At 38.0% G+C, this 25908-nt stretch overlaps 1 protein-coding gene across 7 annotated transcripts in view; it reads right to left on the reverse strand.

Annotated features, from left to right (window-relative positions):
- LOC128600874 (1-phosphatidylinositol 4,5-bisphosphate phosphodiesterase beta-1) overlaps nt 1-25908 on the reverse strand; it is a 112292-nt gene that overhangs the window by 42423 nt on the left and 43961 nt on the right. For 6 of the 7 annotated variants that reach the window (XR_008384616.1, XR_008384617.1, XM_053613602.1 and 3 more), the window contains exons 4-9: nt 10735-10875; nt 9601-9680; nt 5380-5433; nt 4600-4675; nt 2692-2792; nt 1375-1541 (exon numbers count right to left, since the gene is read on the reverse strand). Coding sequence is in view for 5 of the 7 variants with exons in the window: in XM_053613602.1 (XP_053469577.1) it covers nt 1375-1541; nt 2692-2792; nt 4600-4675; nt 5380-5433; nt 9601-9680; nt 10735-10875 (619 nt within the window). In the remaining 2 variants the exon portion in view is untranslated. Of the gene's footprint in view, nt 1-1374; nt 1542-2691; nt 2793-4599; nt 4676-5379; nt 5434-5565; nt 5611-9600; nt 9681-10734; nt 10876-25908 lie in introns of those variants that run through there. The other variant, XM_053613604.1, reaches the window with a different exon arrangement.

Below are 25908 nucleotides of genomic sequence, written 5' to 3' on the forward strand. Positions count from 1 at the left end.
CATTCACAGAGTTGTCCTGTAGCCACCCCTTTGTTTTCTTGGCTGTGTGCTTAGGGTCGTTGTCCTGTTGGAAGATGAACCTTTACCCCAGTCTGAGGTCCAGAGCGCTCTGGAGCAGGTTTTCATCAAGGATGTCTCTGTACATTGCTGCATTCATCTTTCCCTCGATCCTGACTAGTTTCCCAGTTCCTGCCACTGAAAAACATCCCCACAGCATGATGCTGCCACCACCATGCTTCAGTGTAGGGATGGTATTGGCCAGGTGATGAGTGGTGCCTGGTTTCCTCCAGACATGACGTTTGCCATTCAGGCCAAAGAGTTCAATCTTTGTCTTGGTCTTGGTCTGAGAGTCCTTCAGGTGTCTTTTGGCAAACTCCAGGTGGGCTGTCATGTGCCTTTTATTGACTACCATACAGGCCTGATTGGTGGTGTGCTGCAGAGATGGTTGTTCTTCTGGAAGTTTCTCCTATCTCCACAGAGACACGCTGGAGCTCTGTCAGAGTGACCATCGGGTTTGTGGTCACCTCCCTGACTAAGGCCCTTCTCCCCCGATCGCTCAATTTGGCCGGGCGGCCAGCTCTAGGAAGAGTCCTGGTGGTTCCAAACTTCTTCCATTTACGGATGATGGAGGCCACTGTGCTCATTGGGACCTTCAATGCTGCAGAAATGTTTCTGTAGAGCAGAGCAGAGTGTGCTCTCTGAAAGTTTAAAATGAATCCTTTAGAACGGATCATTTAACGAGTCGTTTTTGACACTGGGGAAAAAAGGTGCAGTTTAAATTTTGAGCACCTTAAAGTGTTTTTTGACTTTGGATGCATTTAAAGCTATTGTATGAGAGATTTAAAACAAAATTAGGCACGTTTCAAAACCATAATAGGTGCACTTTAAGCAAAAATGAACACAGATGGATCTTATGAAAGATCCACCAAAATCTGCTGAGTCATGTCACACTGCAGGCGGTGTTGCCTGTACAGGCGTTTTGAAAAAGAAGTTGTTTCGGGTGTTGAGTATCTTACTTTTCCTGGTGTTTGAATTACTTATTTATTTGTGGGCTACTAATAAGTCTCAGACCTAGTCCTTGCTTACACAGGTAAATACTTTTTCTTTTTTTTTCCCTCTCAATATTTTAAACTCTTCATATATTTATTCGCACTATTTGATTTGCCAAATTGTGATTTTATTTGTGTGTGTGTGTGTGTGTGTGTGTGTGTGTGTGTGTCAGTTTTAGTATGTAAAGAACTGCTCTGCAGGACATGTGTTTGTATTGCACTTTTAAAAACACTTGATTTGACCATGAACACAGTTGCAGTTATTCATGACACAGAAATACTTTATGGGATCACCATTATTTCAGTGGCAGGTGGCTCTTCTAACCTCTTTTATAGAGCATGGTGTCAGGTTCATACTTCTCCACCAACGCCTGCACTTGCTCGGGCTTCAGGGGAGGGTACAGGATCTCGTTCAGCCGAGGGTCCCGCTGCTTGTTGTTGATGAAGTCAGTCATCTGATCTACTGTGAGGTATGGCCTGCTCTTAGCACCACTACAAAGATAGAATAAGTGGCAGAGAGATATGTAATACAAAGTGGCTGAAGTACAGCTGAGTATCAATAGAACACTGTCAGGAGAGATGAAGAGAAACAGTCAGGTAAGAGAAAAACACCGCATTCAGAATTTAGATAACTTCTACCTCATCATTGTCAAATACTTTATTCAGATTGCTCAGAATGTGTTGACTAATTTTCTGTAAAAACATAGCTCAGATAATAATTCAATTCATTCTGATATGTTAACATTTCTACATACACAACTCATTAAGAAGGACATGTATAGCGTATGTGCCACATAGCTAATAATAAATGGTTTAAATGTGTTTTATTTAAAAAAACAAAACAAAACAAAAAAACAAGGTAAGGTTTTCTGTAAGGAACTTTTATTTCATATTTATGGAAGGAGTCTCCAGTGTTAAGCCTTTGTACGTTAAAGAAGAGTCTTCGGTACAGAGTGCTTTCCGATTTCTCTGTACCATTTCATTTGAGAAAAAGAGAGACTTGTTAGGGAACGACTGTTTATATCTGTTGTAACGTAACTGATCAAAGGAACTACCTTGTTTCATGAGTGTTCCACAATACTAAATGTAACAATAAACGGTAAAAAGCATGACGTCCATTAATAAATGAAAACTTCTAATTATTTGCAAAGTGCTGTGGTATAAGAGGAAAACACTTTAGAACATGACGACATTGGAAAACAATGAACTTTGTGGTGATATGCACCACCCCATCGTTGATTAGTCTCCTCTCAGAATCATGGTGGGTCTCCAGTGGAAACGTTGTTCACTCCCTCACACACTAATTCACACCGAGGGCCATTTTAGAATAGCTAATTCACCATTTGGTGAAAGTGGTTACAACCAATAACTGATTCTAAGCAGGATATCAGATAGACAGGACAGTCTTTGTCGCCTCCAATTTGTCATTCAATCTTATGCATAACTCTCTTTCAAATCATATCTCTCATCCAGTGCTCAATCTGATATATGGGTTTAATTTGCAATCCTGCTCTGTTCAGATTGATGGGAGTGTCTGTGTTTCTTTCTTGGGCTTCTGCAGCCTCTCAGCTGACTATACATTCCAATTTGGAGGGACAAAGCAATAAACCTGGACTCAGCATGAACCATGAAAGAGGCTTACATTTCTGAGAAGATGGTATCGATGTCCTTCCGGGGACAAATGTTATTGAGGAACACTCTGAATATATCCGGCGTGAACTGTTCCTGGGGAATTAAGTCATTCTGAAGGGGGGGAAAAAAAAGTGCATTTAAGTGTTATTTCTAGAGCAGCATGAGTGGAATTTAATTGAAAAGAAAAAGAAAGACAGGGTAAAGGGAACGCAACATAGCCAGTTATACGAATACTTTTTCAACATGGCAGAAATGAACCACTTTGAAAAGACAAAATTGAAAGGATTTTATGTTTGCATTTTAATTCTGGAAGCCACATTTCTATATTCGAATTAAGTCTCAAAAACTTTTGGAATTATGTTTCAAATGATTTACACTTATTCATAAGCAAATTCAGAAATGCTGTTGCAAAGAATACAATTATTATTATTATTATTATTATTATTATTATTATTAAACAATAACTAAGATAACTAAATGTATGGTTTATTAAATTGTCCTGTAGTTCAATGTAGTAATGTTTTGTCACATCAATGCCGAAATCGACGTTGCTTCCCAAATCACGTACCACAGAGCGGCCTACAAACATGGCCGCCGACCACAACTCCCAGTATACAACACGGCGTACAAACATGACCACTGAGGACTACAACACCCATCCATCACAAACTCTCTCCCGGTCACGTTCACTGTCATTCTGATTGCACCCACCTGGACTCGATTACCCACACTATATAAGGAATCTCATGCCACCAATTTGTTGTGAAGTACACGCTCAGTGTCACGTACCTGGCTATACCAAGCCTTTTATTTCTGTGCTGTTGTGTTTATGGTTACGACCACGTTTCTGGTTTCTGGTTTATGTCTTTGTCTCTTGCCCAAGTAACTCTGTTTGCACATTGCTGACGTGTGCCTGTTTGATAACTTTGATTCTGCTTCTCGATTTGGATTTGTTTGCCGTTGTTATAATAAAGCAACTTCACCGTCTCCGCCACCTTACACATTTATTATTTAGAATAGAAAGAACATTACATTTTAGCAATGCAGTTCAACTAAATTAAAAGCAGTTGCAGCATGACTCATCGAAAATAAACGAGACTATAACTAAATGGAATCTACAGGATTGGTATTTTAACCATGAATTACTTTAGTCACTGTCTAATACTGCATGCTTTTATCCCATGTGTTATGGAGAATGTAGGTCTTAACGGAACACGAAATAAACAATGCACAAATGAAAAAGAATGTAGGCAAAAAAAAAAAAAAAATGGATCTTGCATGCTTTGAGCTTTTTATGTGATGATGCAGGGTTTTTATCAGAGCAAAGGCAGAGGCACATACACATACAGATGTCTGGGTTAAATACCGAGCAGAAGGATTAGCACTGCTGACATTTAGCTCTAATTAACTCAACATTACAACAGTAACAACCACAACAAACACAAACACATACTAATATTCCCAGCCAGCCTCTAACACAACAGTGCACTACTCTGTTGTCGATAGAGTGTCTGTATGTGTGAATGCATGCTGTATAGAAAGTTAGGGTTGCTGCATATCAGGTCACAGGAGCAGACGTATAGCTCCATAGTAACCACGGCATGCATATAGAGCACGTTATATATAAGCTGAATTCTTGCTATTCAAACCCTTGCCGTTTTATATGGGGTATTTTTGTCCTTTATGAATGAGCTCACCTACATAATTTGTGGCAGCATCATAAACAAAAACATTTATAAGGGTTTATAAGAGGCACTGAGTTCAGAATTACACACAAAATCAGTATCATTATGTAATTATGTTTCTGCAGATTTGAAGCTGAACATTGTAATCATATAATTACACATTTACACATTACAGTATCTCAATGCCAGTAAACAAACCCAGCAGCGTTGACATGACATAAACCAGGGCTTACTCTCCCAGATGGAAGACCACAGATTTCCAGCGCATTCTCAACCCGCTTCCTGTCTGCCGAAAACACACGGAAGATGCTAGAGCAGAGCACACAAGAAGCTCTCTTAGGGAAGTGGAGAACATGGCAACAAATATTTCATCAAGGTGTGGAATAAATGATCTCAATCTACACAGTTTTATTTAAATAAGCAGAAGTATATACACATAAAGCATTGAAACATTGTGTAACCCAAGAATCTGGTATGTGTACTCTCCAATTAACTATTAATTCATTTTTCTTTATTTTCACATTAATCTTATTTCAGGCAATATTAAATGTGGGCTGGTCTGATGGAACACGCTGGATGTTGCTAAGGCTGAATTCTGGCAAACAGCCAAAAACCACAACAACAACAACAACAACAACAAAGGTTTTGACCAAAATATTTTTTTCTGCTTATTACGTACTTTACATTGACACCTCTACCTTAAGAACACATAAATATATTTCCATAAAGCAATGTGAAAATGAACTTTTATTAACTTCCTAAATATGCCTATGCTTTCTGCAAAGATCGCATTTGATAAAGCAGGACTGTTCTAAATTCTGACTGAGGATGTTTTAATTGCTAGCTTGCTAGCTAAGTGTGCCATTCTGCCCAAGATGGTGGCAGATGGGATTAAATGATTTTCATTAACTGCAGGTGCATTTGTTACAGATTCAGTAAGTGAGGAACAATCACAGACAGATGCCTGACTAAATACTGTATGTTATGTACTTAGGTTGAGTTGTGTTACTTACTTCTTCACAGGAATAGATCCCTCAGGAGTGAGCTGCAGTATTAGTCTAGTATACCTGTAAAAGGAAATGAATTCCTTTTAGAATCTGTCACTTTCTTTCTTTTGCGAATTACAAATAGTCCTATGTGTTGGACAAAAACATAAACTGAAGAGGCATTTGTTGCTTCACTCTATAAATATTACTGACATTTTGTATATCCCTGTGCATGAATATCAGCCAGCCTCATTTGCCTAACCTCAACAAGCCTTCTGTCAGCGTTTGTTTTTGTGCATGCAGCAGTGCATATCCGTCCCCACGTGTTTCTAATTATAGCCTGTGTGTGAAAGTGTGTGTGTGTGTTTGTTTACACTGCAGGTAGTTTATGCATTGCTCCACACTTATAGCAGGATGCTTTGCATCAGCACTGGACTAAAAATAGCCTGAATGCAACCTGAGCTATTCTTATGGACGATGAATAGTGTTGTTTTGTTTTGTTTTTTTGGCAAATTATTAATGACCATTATGCAGTTTCCCATGCTAGTGTTAAGAACTGCTAAGACCAACGTTATGCTGGTATTAATTAACCATCAGGCAACTCTTTCTCAAACCCCAGCCCTGGTCACACACTTCATAATCATTATATATACAGTATATAAAACGTCCCTTTTTCAGGAGACTGTATTTTAAAGATTATTTTGTAAAATCCAAATAAGCTTTACAGATCTTTAAACCGGAAAGGGTTTAAACGATGTTTTTCATGCTTGTTCAATGAACCATAAACGATCATTGCACACGCACCCGTGGAACAGTCCTTAAGACACGAACAGTTTACAGGCGGTAGGTGATTAAGGTCAAAGTTACAATAACTTAGGACACTAAATAGACCTTTCTACTGACTCTGAAAAACAGCAGAGGAAAGATGCCTAGGGTTCCTCCTCACCTGCGTGAACATGCTACAGACCTGCTGCAGGGAGGCATGAGGACTGCAGATGAGTTCAGAGCAATAAACTGCAATGTCTGTAATGTAAGACGTCTAAGACGGTGGTACAGGGAGACAGGAAGGACAGCTGATCGTCCTTGCAGTGGAAAATTACATGTAACCGTGTGTCCCCCAGACGTGATCGAGAACTTTTAAATGCCTTGGTGGAAGAATGGAGTAATCTCACAGCAAGAACTGACAAATCTGGTGTGGTCCATGAGGATGAGATGCACTGTAGTACTTAAAGCAGCTGGAGTCCACCAGATACTGACTGGTACTTTTAATATTGACCCCCCCCGCCCCCCCGCCCCTTTGTTCAGGGACTCATAACTCCATTTCTGTTCCTCAAATGTCTGTGAAACTTCTTCAGCTTACGTCTCAGTTGTTGAATGTTTTTACGTTAATACAAATGTTTACACACGTTAAGAAATTTGCTGGAAATAAAAGCAGTTGAATGTGAGAGGACGTTTCTTTTTTTGCTGAGTGTTCATTAGTTTTTGTTTTCATAGCCATTGAAAAAAAAAATCTCAGCACGTTTGACACATATTCATTTAATTTCAGAAATGCCAAAGGTATTTGGCTAAACATTTCACTAGGTTTCTGCTGTATATGTTTGATTTCTGGCTACATGCACACTGCCTGTAATATTCTGAATACAGCAGTGTTACAGCGTTTACACTTCATTTATTTTCTATTTCTTCAGACTTTCTACTGTACGTCATCAGCGTGTTAAATGCACACTCCATTGAATTTACATGAGGTGTTCATTTGACATTAAGGAATCCTCCGTTTTTAGCTCAGAAAATAGTATTTGATTGCCAGAGCAATGTGTTTGCTGTTACTTACAGAAGTAGTCAATAGGTTTTTAAGGCTTTTGGTTGTATCTGGCACACTAATCTTCTCAGACGTAGGTTATACAAACTAAATGTAGGTGAAGTTGGCCTAGTGTCTGCCATGTACACAGAAACCTACACCATGTTTCCCACATGTTTCACAGATGTGCTACACGTCATAACAGAGGTGTATTCTAATAAAATATATATATATATTTCAGAATTGGACAGGTTCCTTCAACCTGAACTGCTCTGTTCTTGAAATCTATAGTTTTTCCTCTCATCATGCATTGTTTATATACATATATATAGTGCATCATTTATGTACACATGTTAGTCATTGAGAACTTTGCTAGACATCTGGCATTGTTATGTTTATTCACATTTTCTCCATGACACACGCTGGAATTTCCTGCACTGGTTATTCTAGAATGCAAATATTTTTGGCTTGGTTCTTACAGGAAAAGATCATGGGCAGTTTGGCACATGATCTAATAAGTCAGAGACTATCCAGGCCCCAGTGATTTTATGTTTCAATACCAATCTTACTTGACATCAGCGTAAATGTGTTATATGACAGCAGAACTTAATGAAGCAAGCTATTGAGCAGAGGCTTAAAATTCATAACCTGAGGTAATAGTGATTCAAAGCCAGATGTTTAGGCCAAATATTTTGTTATGACTCTTATTCAGTCATTTTGATTATCACGTACACTCACTGTCCACTTTATTAATACCTACTAATTCATGTAATTATCCAATCAGTCAATTATGTGGCAATAGATCAAGCCATAAAATCATGCAAATACAAGTCCAGATCTTCAGTAAACACCCAACGTCGAAACAGGAATACAATGTGATCTCAGTCACACCATAATGGCTGGTTTGAGTATTTCAGAAACTCTGATTTCTGATCATTTCTGATCATTCATGGTATTTTGGTCCAGTGAAAATAAAGTTTTTCGAAAACGTTCTCTCAAGTGGATAAATTTGAAAATGCCGTTTTCACGTTGTAGGATGGACTGAGAAAATGGAGATATTCAGAAAGGATGACGTATTTTTTGTCATGTCACCCATTCAATGTAAAAAAACAAGATGGTGGACGATGTTGTGCAGCAGTCATTGTGCCTGCTGTCTAGTTTGATAGCTTTGTTAGGCCCTGTTTATACTAGTGTGTTTTGGTTTTAAAACACATAACTTCCGCTACGGTTCCGCCTGTCGTCTACACTACTCCGGCGTTGTCGACCCTCGAAAACAGAGACTTTTGGAAACGCTGAAGACCCTGTTTTAGTTTGAAAACTCCGGGCTCGCGTTTCAATGTAAACAAACCAAAACGAAGACTTTTGAAAACGAAGGCGTGGCTTCACCCACATTCGCTCCCTGACTGGGTCTTCTGGATCATTGCGTATCCTTCTCTGATTCGTCAAGCCCTTACCATATGACCATTACGCTACCTTGATCATATACACATCTACACGGAGACTGAACCGCAAGCTTTGCTGGCATTGTTGTCATTCTTAGCAGCTACTGTGCAGTTAAATTCTGTATTTTATAATACTGCAGCTGCATACATGCACAAGAGGCAAACTATGATTAGACATTCAATCGGCAACAAATCTCATTTCAAGCGGCGTAAGCCCTACATGAACCGTCGGTTTGTTGTGCCTGCCAGTGACTAGCAACCAACTTCCTGTTTACGCTTGTATGCGCATGCCCAGTGTGCACGAATGGTCATGTGACATGCGTATTCGGTCGTGTAGTGTGGACGGATGTCGTTTCGGAAACGCAGCGGAAACGCCAGTGTGGACGAGGATCGTTTTCATTTTAAAACGCCATTATATAACGAAAACGCACTAGTGTAATCGGGGCTTTAAAGATTAATGCCACTTTATACAACCTACAGACTGCATTACTAAACAAACACCTGACGGAAGCATTGCAGGCCAACGCTTCTTATGTTTTTACACATGCACAGTATAGGGATGTACGTCAGGTGGGATGTTTCAGACGTTTCAGTGTGGACGAGTAATTTCTGGAAAAAGTTTGAAAACTCCAATGTAGACAGAGAGTGTTTTAAAACAAAAATACAGCTTTCAGATCTATCCAGATTAATATAGATGTAGCCTTAATTTCCATTTCTGTAGGCCAAGTAATGATTTATGAGCTTTTACTGCTCAGTATAGATGCTCTTTCTGTATAGCATTTTTATGATTATGGGGGAGTCAGTATAGTTCTACAGGGTGCATTAAAATAGTGCTGAAGTGACTGATAAATCATTAGATCCAGTGAGAATGCACATTTTTCATGTACTGCATGCCTCAGAAGTACCTTGATCTGAACAAGTGATTTCAGGGGGACTTATAGCAGACAGCTATAGTACAGCAATGAAAATAGTGAACGAAACATGAGGTATTAAAAAGATTTCACTCACAATTTATCTAGACAGGACTCCCGGGACATGTTTTGGATCAGGAGATTGGAGGCCAAGCTGAAGAGCCCGTCTGACCACTCCTACATATCAGACATAAAACATACGTTCGTCCACAACATGCTTTGACACACAGTATATTTAATGTTTAACAGTGCAGTAACTGTAACATTTACCTGCACACATACAAAACACAGTTAACAATCTACAGTATATCACTCTCTGTTACTACATGAGAGGTCTTCAACAGGATCCCTTTTAGCCAGCAAATTATTCTAAACTATTAGAAACTTAAACTAAAATGCCTTACATGGGTTTAATGATTTTTTTGGTTGTTGTTGTTTTCTCTTATTGTGGATTTTGTCATCCTATCAATTATTTTAAGTGTAAAACAAACTATAGCCTGAGATACTAATTCTGAATCCTGTTGCCTGCTACACTATGCACATCAGCTTTTACTGGGTTGGTTAGGTTGCACACATGACATACAACTTTTTCAGAATCAGAAACATGCAGATATGTGGAAACACAGACAAACTTGAGCAAAATAATGTCCACTGCAAAGCCATTATATAACTCTTCCTCTATAGAACAACTCGCATCACTTCGTAGTTAAACATGTCGAGAAAAAGAATGATGCTAGCCAGATTTAATATCTTTTATATTCAATGTGAAGAGGAAAACACCATAGCTCATAACTGAAACACTGGCCAGAGTTGTGCTAACTCAGACACCTTCTTAGAAAAGAATAATGACTAAGGCCAAGCCATATTTCTATTATTTGCTTGTCTACCAAACAAAAACTCCGTACTATAATATGTTATTTTAGCTGCTATTTTTAGCCTAACCGGTTACATTTCTGAGAAACTATAATATGGGACTGGTTTTACTTGCCCGGTGGGCTACTGAATAAATCTATGATTTGTCCACCTCTGTAACATATCAGTGATATAATAAACCATGTGCACCTATATCACATTCAGACTGATGTGCTGGCTTTCAGATCAAATTCTGCCCCATTACACAAATACTAAAAATCTAAATAACATAAATAACAAAACATGCAAATAATAAAAAAAAAACCTTTTGTTTGCTTTTACATGTGTTCCAGTAGTAACTTGTTTATGCAGTGCTTACCTTAGCCAATTCATCTTGGAAGGCCATGAAGTTCAGGTAGGTGATGTTCACCATATCTGGACCAGACACCACTGTCAGCATTCTGTTCTCAATCTTTCCCACCACACCGGCCACACCCAGCTGCTCTCGCACTTTAGCATCCTGTAAAATCAAAACAAACTGGATTATACATACATTTGAGCGTAAAAGTTTCCACACCCTTACTTTATAATGATGAAACCCACAAGACATTTCATTGTTTTTATAGCTTCATTATCACAATTAACAAGAATGGCCAGAAAGTGTATGTTATAATATAAAAAGTTAAATACTAAAAAAAAATGTAACTATAAAAATGTGATTTCAGTATGGTCTTAAATTGCACTTGCTTCCAAGGGCTTCTTTATGTCTCCTGCTCTTTGTTTTGGATTTTTGCTGATCTTTCTTGCAATTTATTTTCAGTTATTTTTCTGCTTTGGTTGTCTCTTAGTGGCTGTGTTTCCTCCATTTTTCACTTATGTTTGTCACTGATAAAGGTATCCCTCAACAATTTCATATATCTTTATATGTTTCTCTAGTTCTCTGAAGGGTAAATACTTTCGATAAGCTCTTTCTAGACTGCTCACAAAATACTACATGAGAGTTGGAACCTGGCTGAACTTTACAAAGTTAACGTGCTCTGACATCTTAATGAGGCACTCTTAAATATATTAACTAGAGCATGTCAACGAGTCAATGATGTCAAGGATCGGTATATTTATTCCCACCCTGAAACTAAGTATAGATGCAAACTTTTGCACTCAACACGTCAGAAAAACACTGATGTCATGGACCCTTTCACTATTTACTGAGATAACATAACTTTTAATGTACAATTATAAAGATAAAAATAACAAAACATAAACTGTAGTCTTTCTTAAAAAGAGCTATTATTTATAAAGGCATGAACATGCCTTTTTACTATAAGGCCATTCACAACCGATGTAAACAAAACGACCTACCAGCATATAATCAGTATAAATTTTGATTAAAACCTATGTAATATTTTTTCCATAGACTTAATACACTATATTATACTTCTCTGTGAAGAAGGTAATGACTATAGATACCTAAAACTTTGTCATATGACCAGGTGATGAATCATTTAATACCATGAGGCACATCTAATGTGACTTGTTATGTGTGGTCCATCTTTCAGACACCAGGCCTACTTTAAAAACCAAGGCTATGAAATGAATATGAACGCTTTAATAAGCGTAATGATGAGTTTCGAACTGAGTTATATCAGACTTGTTATTTGTGAAATGAACTGAGCATTTGAATTTAAAATTCTTTGGTAGGATCAAATGTCATACTGAATAGCCATAAATATATGTATGGTTTTTGTTTTCTAGCACAGGCAGTGAATAACATTGCCTTGTCTTTTTCTCCTCTACCTTGGACCAGCATCCATAGGGCATACTCAATAATTCTTGTGTTAATCAGCACACACACAAAAAAAACTTAAGCATTCAGCAGCAGAAGCAAATTAGCTCCAACTAATTTACTCAATCAAACAAAGAGCGTCGATGTGCTGTGCCACAGTGATAAATGTCCTCTGTGTGCCCCCCAATCACGTCAGACTTTGGCTACAAGGCACACTGTTATATTAGCATGAACTTTCTGCGTGTGGTGATTATTTTGTTTTCCTTTCCTCATTTTCAAGGTCTCAAGTGTGATTTTACTTCCAAACTTTTAAAGTACAGAAAAAATGTCAGAGTCCAAACCAGCACGTTATACAATATATACAATGAAAGAGCTATGTAATGAATGGTGTGTAATGGTATGTAATGAATGGCGACTACTTTGCTAAAACCTCTCCACCTACTGTAGCACACTCCTTAAACATTTCGCACTGGGGCTACTAGTTGAATATATAGTCCTGAAACTTAATCCCTATGTCTGCAGGCCAAGTATTGGTTTATCAATCTTTACTGCTCAGTATGGATGCTCTTCCAGTGTCACCTTTTTAATATTATGAGAGACTCTAATTCTACAGGGTGCATTAAAATACTACTGAAATCTCTGATAAATGTGATACTGAGGACAAATTATTACAGTTCATTAGAATGCATATTTCTCAAGTACTGCATGCCTCAGAAGTACCATTATTCTGAACATGAGATTTAACACTTTGCTTCACCCTTGAATGGGTTGACTGTATGCCTCTGTACGATAGCTAAGCTCATTCAGGCTGTAAATCAATCTCAGAAGGCTAATGTAGCCTAGCTCGGAGAGTTTCAATGGTACATCCAGCAGCGTTGCATTACAGAAGTTTTGATGCAGAACCAAGCTCCATTTGCATGCTAGAAATATTCCTAGCAGAGCATTGCTGTAATGCCCCAGCCACTGATCTGACAGAAAGTAAAAATTATCCAGGCGGAAATGTCATTAAAAGCCTAATCAATAAAGAACAAACTGATGATTTGCATGTTAATAAATCACGTAATTATATGCTATAAAAATTTGGCTTGCCATCCATTTCTATCTGAAAAAAAATATTCAAGCCGTTTCATTAGAGAGAAAGGAAATGAGTGGGAGTGGCTGCATTAAATGATATTTCCTAGTAGATAATCATGCATAACTTCAAAACCGACAAAGAGCAAAACCATAAAAACATTGCATCCCGTGTTCATCACTAATGGCAGGATTCAGAGTGGTGCAGCTCATAAACCACCACGAGCATACTAATTATTCCTCCGCATTAGCATTTCACACAATTATTTCCTATTGATTTGCAAAGCAAGGGAGGAAATATGTGAGCAGACCCGAGGCATGATGCCTGACTGCTCTTGTCTAGGAATTTTGTCACTATCCAAATGGCAGATCACAATGGTGAATATTAGGTGAGGGCTGAGAAAAAAAAATACTTTGAATGCAAGGATAGAGTCACTCTCTGGCTCTGTGGTTTGTAGGCAAGAAACAGAAAGGTGTAGAAAAACTGTTCATGTTTGAAAACCTGCTTCTGGAAAACAGATTTAATTAGTGTACTAGTGCATTGTGGAGCCTGCTGGCTATCCACCTCAAAGCCCTGGCAAAAGAAACTCTAAGCTCTGTAGGATTCCAGTGTCTCACTGTCACTGAGACCAGGGCAGGTATGTGAGCTTGTTTGTGTGTGTGTGTGTGTGTGTGTGTGTGTGTGTGTGTGTGTGTGTGTGTGTGTGTGTACGCGCGTGCGTGTGTGTGCGCATGTTTGTGAATTATCGGGACCAAAATGTCCTGAATATATAGGAAAATTAGGGGAAAAAAAGGTATCTGAAATTAATATTAGGACTAGATTTATGTATATGTAGCTACATACATACAATACAGAAATATATGCACTACATCTGCATAATGCTCTGTCCTAAAAGTGTCATAAAATAATGCTGGCATTTAGTCAACCACTTTTGTCTTATGATAATAAACATATTACTTTTTTTTTTTTTTCTCGTGCTGCTGCCAAATATTGGTCATTATTGAATATGAAAGAGACTTCAATATTTGAGTACTTTGTTTTTTTCCCCCTGTAACAGAGTCAGTCAGTTCATCAAAATGTGTATACATTTAATTATTACCCAAAATGACCCATTCAAGCGTGTAATCTTCAGGGTGGACAAGGGACACTGGTGCTCACTCACACTCAACACAGCAGATTTGCTTATACAAATTGCTTACTCAGTTACTTCAGCAACAGGTCACACACAGAGCAATGCATTTAGTAATATAAATAATGAGTATTAAATGAGTAACCTTGTACTCTCTGTACTAGATATGGTGAAGGAAATACTGCATTGTATACTATCTTTAAGTAATCATTTGGCTCCTAGAATCCTGACTTTATACTACAGCTGCATGCTGTGTTTCCTCCTTTGCACCAGACGCCACCAGTTCAAGTCCAATTCATAGCTTTCTGCATTTTCATGCATTTAATTTACATAAATTAAAATCCTGTTATTATATTTAGAGGTGAACTATAGTGGAATACAAGGGCATCCAACAAATTACAGGAAGTTATTGCTGCCCTGAAGAGAATGGGTGCGCACAGCTTTTGGTGAATGCTCACGATCCGTTCTCTCATTTTGGATCCCGTTCCTCCAGCAGACTGCACTGCTTAGCCAGGCATGCGTTATAGATTAGCATTTATTGTGAAATCATTAACCATTTGCCAATGCCAATTAATTGTGATTCCAGAATCGAAATCCTTACTCTGATAACTTTCATACTTCATATGACATGCGTTAGTACACGAGGAGAGGGCAACAAGAAAGCTAAAAATTCTCTTCTTTCCTTTCTAGTGCATTTAAATTCAAACTGGAAGAAAATAAAACATACTGAAAACCACAAACAGTTAAATCTACTGTGCAGAGAAACCCCTATCCCATTAAAGCCATGTAATGCCACGACTGTTAGGCTTTTCTACTTTCAACAAATGATTCTAATGGTCTCCTAAATGAGATGGAAAGCCAAGCCAGAGCTAATGAAGGCAGAAAAAAACTCCTGAGTAGTTTTAACAAATGAATAAAACAATACACAGAAATAAAACGTTTCACAGACTAATATACAGTCATTAGAGTGTGTGTAAATAATACTTTTATACAGATACTTTTACCGTTAAAAACGCTATACAATCATTTGAATACAATAAAAGTAAATAAAATCTCATTTAACCTACACCCTAAATCCAAGCATTTTCTCCAAATATGGTATTATCTAACCCTGTAATAGTGCACAGATGATCTCAATTTCCACCAACTGGCTTACAGACACCTTGGGAAGAAAATCACAAAAATCAGCAGAGCATTTTCCAGCTACGATAACCTGACATTTACCAAACCAATCACTTTTATTCAGACAAATTCAGGAAATCATTGCTTCTGTTAAAAAAATCTTTATTTAGACATAACTGTCAATTCTGTCAGCTTACATAAGTGGTTTGTTTTATACATCCATCTTTGGATTCACCTAAATTAATTGAAACCTACTGTTAGCAAGGGCCATTGTATGTGAAACAAAATATTTCACAAAATTTGTCCCAAGCCAGGTTAGCAACATTTATTCAAATAGGAGGAAAGGTACAATCTTTGAAGGTGCGCACACACTGAAGCATTGTTTGTCTCTGCTGAATGCCATTTGCTGACCATTTGCCCTGCTCTTTATGCATTAGTCAGTTTGGCAGTGTGGTGATAAACAGCAAGGAGCAGCAGCAGCATCACAGCACACCCAGGCAGGTTTCTGCAGCACTGTGGAAAAGGTCAAATCTTTATTGGTTAGCTGTCAGCTAAAGCTTGACTGACCAAGGAGCAAGTGGGGAGGCAATGATGGCTTAAGGATTACCCATTCCCTTCCTTCATTTAGAGTGTTTAATTTAACTGAGGGCACTGGCCAGAAGTCTCAGGAATCAAGGCACATGCATGGTTGCTTCCTACAGCCACGGAAGCATTTAGGTGTTTTGACAGTAAAAGCAAAGCTTTCAATAATTTTAATTGTTATATTAACTTTAGTAACTCATAAAGTGTATTATAAACCCAATTATACTGTCATATTCTGTCAGCTATTTTGTTCTGAAAGTGATTACATTATCCAATAATAATGTCTTAAATATATAGTATTATGATCCAAAAGACTGCTATTATTGAGGCTATAATTTTTTATTTTTTTATTTTTTTCTGAGGGAATGTCATTACAAGCTGCCTGGGAAACCCTTAAATGCCATTTTAAACGACCACAATATCTTAAATTTGGTTCATTTTTAAAAACTGTTGTACTACACTTCTGCACACCTGAGGTTGTAGTCAGAGTTGAGTTAAATTGCACAGTGAGTGTTTAATTCACACTACGTGCTCATTGTACATATCAGTACGCAGACCTCAGATGGAGCGTCAGACTTAAGAGCTATAAAAGAGTTGTGTGATAGTTGTGCACCCAAGGTGGAATTCGCCTACAGCAGAGTTGTGTTCAGTTCTGACTATCAGCCTAAGCAAGGAGCAGTATTAAATCCAGTGCCGCTGTCTGAATGTTTGATGTAACCACAGTTTCTCACAAAAAAATGTATGTTTTGAGCATTGTAAGTGCACTCAAAAAACTATAGATTGCCGTATGAGTACATAAAAAAACAGTATTCAAAACTGTCTCCTTACCTAAGCCAATTTGCAACATTACGCTTATAATAAAGATTTATAATTTGAGCTGTCGGGTCAGATTTCGCTGGAAACGTCAGCTTGATGTCATTCGTCTTTGCGTGGTTATGTCACGTCCATAAACAGAAAGAAAAAGAGTCGTCTACTATATTGCGTGTGAGGATTGAGGATGGTACAGTGTTTGTAGCTTGTGCTCTAGATGGCTGCTTTTAATCTGGATAGTTCTAAACGCAATCATCGATGACATCTGGGGAATCAACTGTTGTCAAAACCAAGAAGCTTCGAACTGTGGAGAGCCTGTAGTCAAAAAGGGAAAGCGACCGAGCCCGGGCTAAAAGGGGAATAAATATCGGCATGGCTTTTGAGAGGTGGCAAAAACTCGAGATCTGAAGAGATTGAAGACTGACAGAGATGGCTTTTTTCAGCTGAACATGTAAGACATTTCAGTGGCTCAATAGGTAGCTAGCTAACATTAGCGCACTTGTTCACTTGATTCAGATAGGTATCAAGTTTCTTTTGTTTTTGTTGTTGTTGTTTGTTTTGCTACGATCAGTGTGGTAAATTGCACTTATTTTCTGCTAGCTATCCACTGCTACCTCCGTTCCCAAGTATTTGAGCTATTATACCATGCATATGAATACCTCAAACCATCAGATTCATCCGTGCAGAGGTGCAGTGCCGAAGCACAACCCACGTAAAAAAAATAACTTGCGAGTTTCAAAAGATAGCGAGGCAAAAGTTCAGTACCGCAGCTTTACATACAAAAATATGACATTAAAATTGATTTATGGTATTGTGCCTTTAAAGTCCACGAAAAATTCACATGGAGGTCACTGGAGGAGAGAGCATTTTTATGGCAGACACTGCTTATCTCACAGACTGAATTGTTATGGATAAAGTTATGAATGAACTCATTAAAGTTTGCTGTTAGTGTAGCAGATGATTGCTCTGTGCTAAGTCAGCTTATCCTTCAAAAATAAATTAAGCTAAATTCTCAGTAATTCAAATGATAATTCAGGGACTATTCATTCAGCAATATTCTAGACTACTATAAAATATTTCTTTCAGTGCTTGCCATCTTCGATTCCTTTTTTTTTTGGGTGGGGGGGGGGGGGGGGGGAGTACATGTGTTTAAAGGTGGTGGTCTATGCCTATTGAATATGCCCTTACCATTGGCTTAAGTCATTGCTTAACCTCAAACTGAAAAAATGTAACTTTCCCAGTGTAAATATTGATGCAACTTTTGGACTCTGAATACAACCCTATATTAGTATCACCACACCACACCTTTATATATTCTTTCTTGAGAAATTCCTAATTCTGACAAAATACAGCTCCATTACAAATTGTTCATTCCTATGTATATCTTTTTTGATAACCACTAATCAAATAATTCAGAGATTCGATGACTGTTTGAAATAAGAAGCACTGACATCTTTCTTAGAGAGTGTTACAAAGCATAATTATGCTTCCCATCTGAAATACTGAATCAAGCTGACAGAATGTCACCAAAATCACAGCTGTATCTATAAATCATCCCAATTGTCAATGCTATAACCGTTCATCAACAGGTATGAACAAAGGTATCTGCATATCTAAAGCTATATTTCCTCATCTTTTTTCATGTTGCATCCTGTATGTGGACCGTAAGACATGGCTCTATCTGAATGATGAAGATTTGGAAGCTTAGACAAAAATGTGATAGGCAAATTTTATTGTGTCATGAAAATACAGTATGAAATCCAATAATGCACCAATATGGAGATGCAGGTTTGCCAGGTGAAGGGGGCAGGTGTGTGTTTAGGGAATTTCATATCTGTATTCATAGAGTCTGAATTTCTTGATATTTGTGGGAATGTCTGTGCAATTATCTTCTGTATAATAACATTTTGCTGGGGCTGTCTCCAGTATGTTACATACTCGAAATAGGTTTCTCTCCAGGAAGTAGTACTTAGAAGGGTTTCACTAAACATAATGATCTTTGAGCTAGAGGCAGAAGACCAGGCCAAATTAAATGCGGTACATAAAAACTATACACTCAGAAGAAAACCTGAGTGTGATTATGCTAGGGGGAATGTATTCTGCGACAGTGCCCCATATGTCCCAACAAGCACTGCAGAAAACCTTTGCTCTAGTAATGAATCTTGGCACCAATCCTTGCTAGCCTGAGTGAAAAAGTGTGTCCTTTCTGGTGCATTACAGTGACTGAATAATACTTGGGTGCAGGTTTTAAAGGGGGAAAAGGTAGAGGGAAAAAAGTAAAAAAAAATTTTTTTTAAATGGTCGTAAAAGATTGAGGTGAGAAAACTCATCCCAACAGAGGAGATTATGGAAAAATGCCAGCCCCATGACAGGGCAATGTGCTGACTGATCATTAACCATGCAGCATCAGCAGTGGCTAATGCTGAACTCAGTCCTCAGGACACAGTGCTACACAGTGCTGCCCTCCTACAGGGAGCAGTCTGGTCCTATGCCAAGCCATAACCCTGTTTATTCTGGACATTCAAAATAAATCATCCATCTGGACATTTCACAGAAAACAGCACAAGTAACCATGGGCATAGCTAGGTATGTAAGAATTAAAACACAACAGGAGATGCTGTTATAGGAAAATAATCAATGACTACGTTTACATGGACAGCAGTAATCTAATTATTGACCTTACTCTGTGTAAGATAATAATGTGATTAAGGTGTTTACATGAGTCGCTTTTAGAATACTCCTGTCATGTTCCCGTTTTACATGTTTTAGAACATAATTAGATTAACAGCCCGCGTCATTACGTCACCGCGCCACGCCGTCTGACGTCCCTCCAGAATTTCACGTATCAACATACAGTTCGTCTTTGTTATGGGACCGTATACAGTTTTGCGTGTTTTTATTTTTATTTTTTACGAACGCTTTAAGTGCAGTTAATTATTTGTCATGCTGTACGTGCTAATAGACAACTGCTTGAAGCGGTGGGTGTGTCCCAAATCGCGTAGTTACCGTCTATATAGTAGCCGAGATACATGTATTTTTCCCCACTACAGGCCTATAGTAGGAAAGTATGCGATTTGGGACACAGCCGAACTCTCTTGTTCGCCGTAAAACGTAAAACTGCCGTGTGTGATCGTGTCCTGTCGCAAAATGCGGTGAAAACTCCCACACGACGTTCATAATGTGATTAAGGTGTTTACATGTCACTACTACACGTCCATAATGCGACTAAAACAGGAGTACTCCACCTGTCTTAATTAGATTATTGCTTACTTCGATTATGACCTTAATTAGATTAAGGTAAGTAAAAAATTGCTGTTTACATGGTAGTTTCTTAATTAGAGTATGGTCTTAATCGGATTAAGAGTGGATTATTGTTGTCCATGTAAACACAGCTAATGACAGGGTGCTGAGTTACAATCCCTAAATTGATTATTTTCCAATAACAGCATATCCCTGAAGTGTTTTATTCCTCTTATACCACAGCAGTTGCCAACAATTACAGTTTCTAAGTTTCTACAACACATTTCCATTTTTGTCCATTTATAGTTACATTTACTGTTGTGGAACGTCTGCAAAACAAGTTCCTTTTATGACTTACATTACAGCAGCTATAAACAGGCATTCCTTCGTCAGACTTCCTTCGTTTTTCTCTCTTTTAATGTTAATAAGACAAAAGAATGCAACTTGTTCCTGAGAAACCACATGCTGAAGAAAATCTGGTTCTGATGGTTACAAAGCACTAACACTGGAGACTCCTTCCAAAATTGCTAAATAAGCATCTCCCCCTGCAGTTCTTGACTGGTTTCCCACTGAAGCTAAGCAGGGTTGAGCATGGCCAGAACCTGGATGGGAGACTTCCTGGGGAAAACTAAAGTTGCTGCTGGAAGTGGTATTAGTGAGGCCAGCAGAGGGTGCTCACCCTGTGGTCTGTGTAGGGCCTAATGCCCCAGTGTACTGACAGGGACACTATACTATAAAAACAGCACTTTCTTTCGGGTGAGACCTTAAACCAAGGTCCTGAGTCTCTGTGGTCATTAAAAATCCCTGGACACTTATCGTAAAGAGTAGGGGTATAACCCCGGTGTCCTGGCAAAATCCCCCCGTTGGCCCTTCTCCTAATAATCCCCATCTCTAAATTGGCTACATCACTCTCTCCTCTCCACTAATAGCTGGTGTGTGGTGGGAGTTCTGGTGCACTATGGCTGCTGTCTATCATCCAGGTGGATGCTACACACTAATGGACACTAGTGGTGAATGAGCCCCCCCCCCCCTACTATGTAACACACTTTGGGTGTCTAGAAAAGCGCTATATGAATGTAACTGTAACTAACTATAACTTCCTTACAGAAAACTTCACCATGTCAACGACTGCATATATTTTTAATCTGTTTATATGGAGTGTCCACCTTAAAAGTCCCCGTGTAAGTTGTCACTATAGAAATGATAACCTGTGATTTGCTTTATAGCCACAAAGCTGCAGTTCTAAAAAAATTATCACTGAGTTGGAAAATCTGAAAAGCACGTCCAAAAAAATCACCTTAAGCAAGTGTTTTCAGCTTCATGGGTGTTTACAAACAAAGCAGGTGAATGGTGTAGGAATTACAGCATTTTAACATGTTTATATGTGTTTGGCCACTCTCACCACCCCTTTTTGTTTGAACAAAAGTAATCAGACAAATTAACATAATCATGAACTAAACTGTCTTTTATAATAATTGGTTACAAATCCTTTGCAGTCAATAACTTCCTGAAGTCTGAAACCCATAGACATCACCAAATGCTGGGTTTCTTCGCTGGTCATGCTCGGTCAGGCCTTTATTGCAACTGTCTTCAGTTTCTGCTTCCCGCTCTTGGGGCGTTTTGCCGTCAGGTTTGAATTCAATAAGTGAAATTCATGCTCAATTTGACTCAGGTCAGGTATTTGATTTGACCATTGCAGAACACCACTTTTTTTGCTTTCAAAGTATGCGTTTGGTCATTGTCCATCTGCACTGTAAAGCACCTTCTAATGAGTGTTCAAGCATTATACACTTCAAAATTCATCCTCAATAAATACAAGGGAACCAGTTCCATTGGCAGCCATACGTGCCTATGCCATGATATGAGGTGGTACTGTATTCTCCAGAGCAGTTCCTTCTCTTCTGCATGGTCTTCTCTTCCCATCATTCTGGTAAAAGTTTATTTTTGTCTCATCCGCCCATATGATTTTGTTCCAGAACTATACACGCTTTTTAAAATGTGTTTTTGGCAAACTCAAATCTGCTTTCTGGTTTTGAGGCTTACCAATGGTTTACAGCTTGCAGTAAAACCTCTGTATTTACTCTGGCGAAGACTTATGAATTCTTCTTTCATCTACGATGGTTGTTTTACATGGCTTTCTGGGCCTTTTGCTGTTCCAATGCTCACTTTTTCATTTTAAGAATGTACTAAATAGTTGTTTTGGTAACAACTAATGCTTTTAATCTCTCTGATGGGTTTATTTAGATTTTTTTCAGTCTGATGATGGCTTGCTTCACGGGCAGTGACAGCTCTTTGGACTTCATACTGAGAGCTAACAGCAACTGCAAATGCCACACTTGAAATCAACTCTAGACCTTTTATCTGCTTACTTGTAAGTGAAATAATGAGGGAGTAATGCACACACATGGAAATGGGAAATGTGCTGTAATTCCTACACCGTTCACCTAGTTTGGATGTAAATACACTGAAATCCAAGCTGAAAGTCTGGAGCTGAGAGTCAGCTCCCATATGCTGTGGTGGAAAGCTAAAATAACAATAACTTTGTCGATGTCCAAATATTTGTGGACATGACTGTATGTGAAATGTATATGGTATATCAAATACATTTAGAAATATATTTGGCATTACCTTCATTATTTATATTTGTCTTTGATACAAATTTGAACTGTAAGTCTTTATAAAAATATATTTTTAAGACACTAAAAAAATTACTATTTTCAATCCAGGATGTCCAAACTTTTGACTGGGTTTGTATGTATTGTACGTCTCAATTAGTTTATTGATTGATTCACTATAATAATTTAATACTAATTCTTAGTCAAATGCATTGATCTAAAAACTGTAAGTGTAAGTATTTGTGATGAATCACAAATATTCAGTGGACTTAAGATTTACAGAACTGTACATTGTTCATGTATACAGTTTTTAATATCCTACAATGTTTATTGTCCAGCAAACTGTTTCTATATTTCATTCATTTATATTTACATTATTATTTGTGTTATATATTCCCTTTACAATTATTTTACAGAAACAGAAATGTAATGCTGTGTATTAATATATGGCTATGTGTGTGCATTACTGCACTGCTGTTAAGATTATAATATAAATGTGACCCAAAGTCAACAGGAAAGACAATTAAGTCATTAATTATGCTAATGTCTATGACAATTAGCTGTTAGCTAATGTCAAATTGTAGCAGGTCTAGCCAATGTTATATGGTTTTCTGTACTAATGGTCCAATATGCAAAGTGCACGGTTTGCACTGCTCAGTATTTTTCCTTTCACTCCCACAAAGATGGCTCCTGTTTTCTAGACAGTATCCCAAACCTTTGCAGGATAATAATTCCTAAAGTTGCAGATAGTTGCAAGAAAGTAGCCACAAGCTTCAGAAGAGCTGCATTTTGAACACTGACTCACTGCCAAGATCCCAGAGAGCAACAATGCAACGTGTCCTCTAAAGTGCCCCCTAAAGTGGTCCACCTGGTGGCTATTCCATTTCTGTCGGGGTAACTAAAGGAGATCCTGTATGTAGTGGCACTGTGAACAGCTGAACACACTGCCTCCCTGTTTCTACTCAACAAAATAATAAAACAGATCCAAATACTTATTGAGATGTGTTACAGGCTCCAGCCTCAGGATATAGTTGAAATGATTTTGGACACGACTGTGGTTTATTTCAGAAATTCTTTCAGGAACAAATGGGTAAAAACAGGAAACAGATACAGAATAACATGCAAGAACTGGATAATATCACAATAAAGAGGACGACTGCTGCTGCTCAAACTCCATTTACTACTGAGGAGCGATATTAAATGCACTTCCTGTATAAACAGAAACTTTTTAAAGGAGAAGTTGAAAATGAATTAGAAAATAAACAATAACTTTAGTTTTACCATGTGCTTTGGACTGTGATAAATGTGCTGTCATTGGGGGGGCGGGGGGGGGGGGGGGGGGACGGGACGTGAAAGCTGAGTGCCGGCATTTGGAAGTGTTTTAGTTCTACATGTCATGACCTTTGCTGAAATGCTAGTGAGAAGTGAGGTTGAAGACTAACAGGAGAGGAAGACACTCATTATCATAAATCTTTTGCTACATATATTGCATACATATACTCTTAGGGAAAAAATGGCTCCTCAAAGGGTTCTATGGATAATTAAAGGCACTTTGCTTGAAACCCTCTATGAGGTGGAAACAACCTGTTCTATATAGACCAAAGGGTTCTACGTAGGGTTCTGTATAGAATAGTTAATAGTTCCTCTACAGGGAGAAAAAAAGAATTGCAACTCTTTCATTATCCTTTGACATCAATGCCATGAAATCATTATTAATTAGTATATGATACAATTAAAACCCACTTTTCATTTTCAAGGTTAATTTTTGATGACTTCCTCTTAACATTTTGCTCACATTTATTAGGTCTCACAATCTAACGACCCTTCTGTTCTGAGAGAGGACATCCATCTGTAATCATGCCTTGCCAGCTTCACACATATGAACTGCAGTGAATATGCCTTAATGGGACATCTGTGTGTGTGTGAATTTGTGCCCGATGTGCTCATGACTATGAGTGATCATAGAGATGCACATTTTCTGTGTGATAAGCACAAAAAAAAAACTGATCTTACAAATAAAATTGAGACACAAAGACATATTCGAGGATATGTGCCATCAGATCAATTTGTAGCTTAATGGCTAGATGTGATTACATAATTTTAGACGGGCAAAATAAATACAACTGGAATTATAAATATTAGTAAATATATAATATAATATATAAAATATTGTTGATATCCACTACTCCAAGCACTGTATAAAGTATAAACAGCTCTTTATTATTATAATTTCTATTATTTTTATTGTTGTTGTTGTTGTTGTTGTTGATTGCCTAAGTGGTTAAATGACATTTTTGATTACTATATTTTTAAAGTTAAGTAATGTTAGCTGCTTCTATCTAAAAGTGGTTTACAAATAGAAAAGCAGTGGCATAGCCTGTACACAGTATGTAAATTGTGTGTAATAAATTAGCTACATAAATGACTGTGATGTTGTTTTAGTTTGAAAAAGCAGCTTCAGCAAAGAAAAGAAAAGAAAAGAAAAAGTCGTTTCACTGTAGTTATCTACTTTTTCATAGTAGAATCTCATGCAGCTAGCTACTTTATCAAGAGGGTAGTTTAGCTGTAGCTTAGCCCACAAGTATCTTGTAGCTTGACAAGTATTGAAAAGTAGCTTCCCCAACCTGCATCTTGACTGAGCTGAGCTCTATTACTGGCCCATATAAACAACTGCCTACAGTAGCGTTCAGATTTGCACATGCATTAGTTGTACATAGAGTACTGAAGGATTTAGAGTGGAAGATAAATTGGATGTTGGGAGGTGATAGCTGTTATTCTCAATTCTACATTCAAATCTATGTAAAGCTCAGCTCTGCTGGGCTGGTTGCATTCCCTCAATTTAGCAACAGTGTACGTTCCAAGAATTTCAAGTTTACCTAGAGCTTTGGCTATACACAATTTGCACTGTGAGGTTCAATCTAGCTTTTTTTTTTCAATTGGTAGCAGAACCATCAGACACATGTTCACATTTTTACTCAGCTTACTTCCTGTGAAGAATCCACCCAATAGGACTAATATGGGAAAAGAAAAAAGCTGGACTGCTCTGGCTCCCACAGGCCACATCTCAGTCTTACTGTTTTTAGAGCCACACAGATACTTCGTGCACATACACACAAGAGTCTATAGAGGTGCTAAACACTGCCCCTAGTGGTTATCCAGTGATCGCAGAAACCCAGATGCATTCACACACCAATCAGCCA

This window comes from Ictalurus furcatus, chromosome 25, assembly GCF_023375685.1.
Source record: "Ictalurus furcatus strain D&B chromosome 25, Billie_1.0, whole genome shotgun sequence".
NCBI lineage: Eukaryota > Metazoa > Chordata > Actinopteri > Siluriformes > Ictaluridae > Ictalurus > Ictalurus furcatus.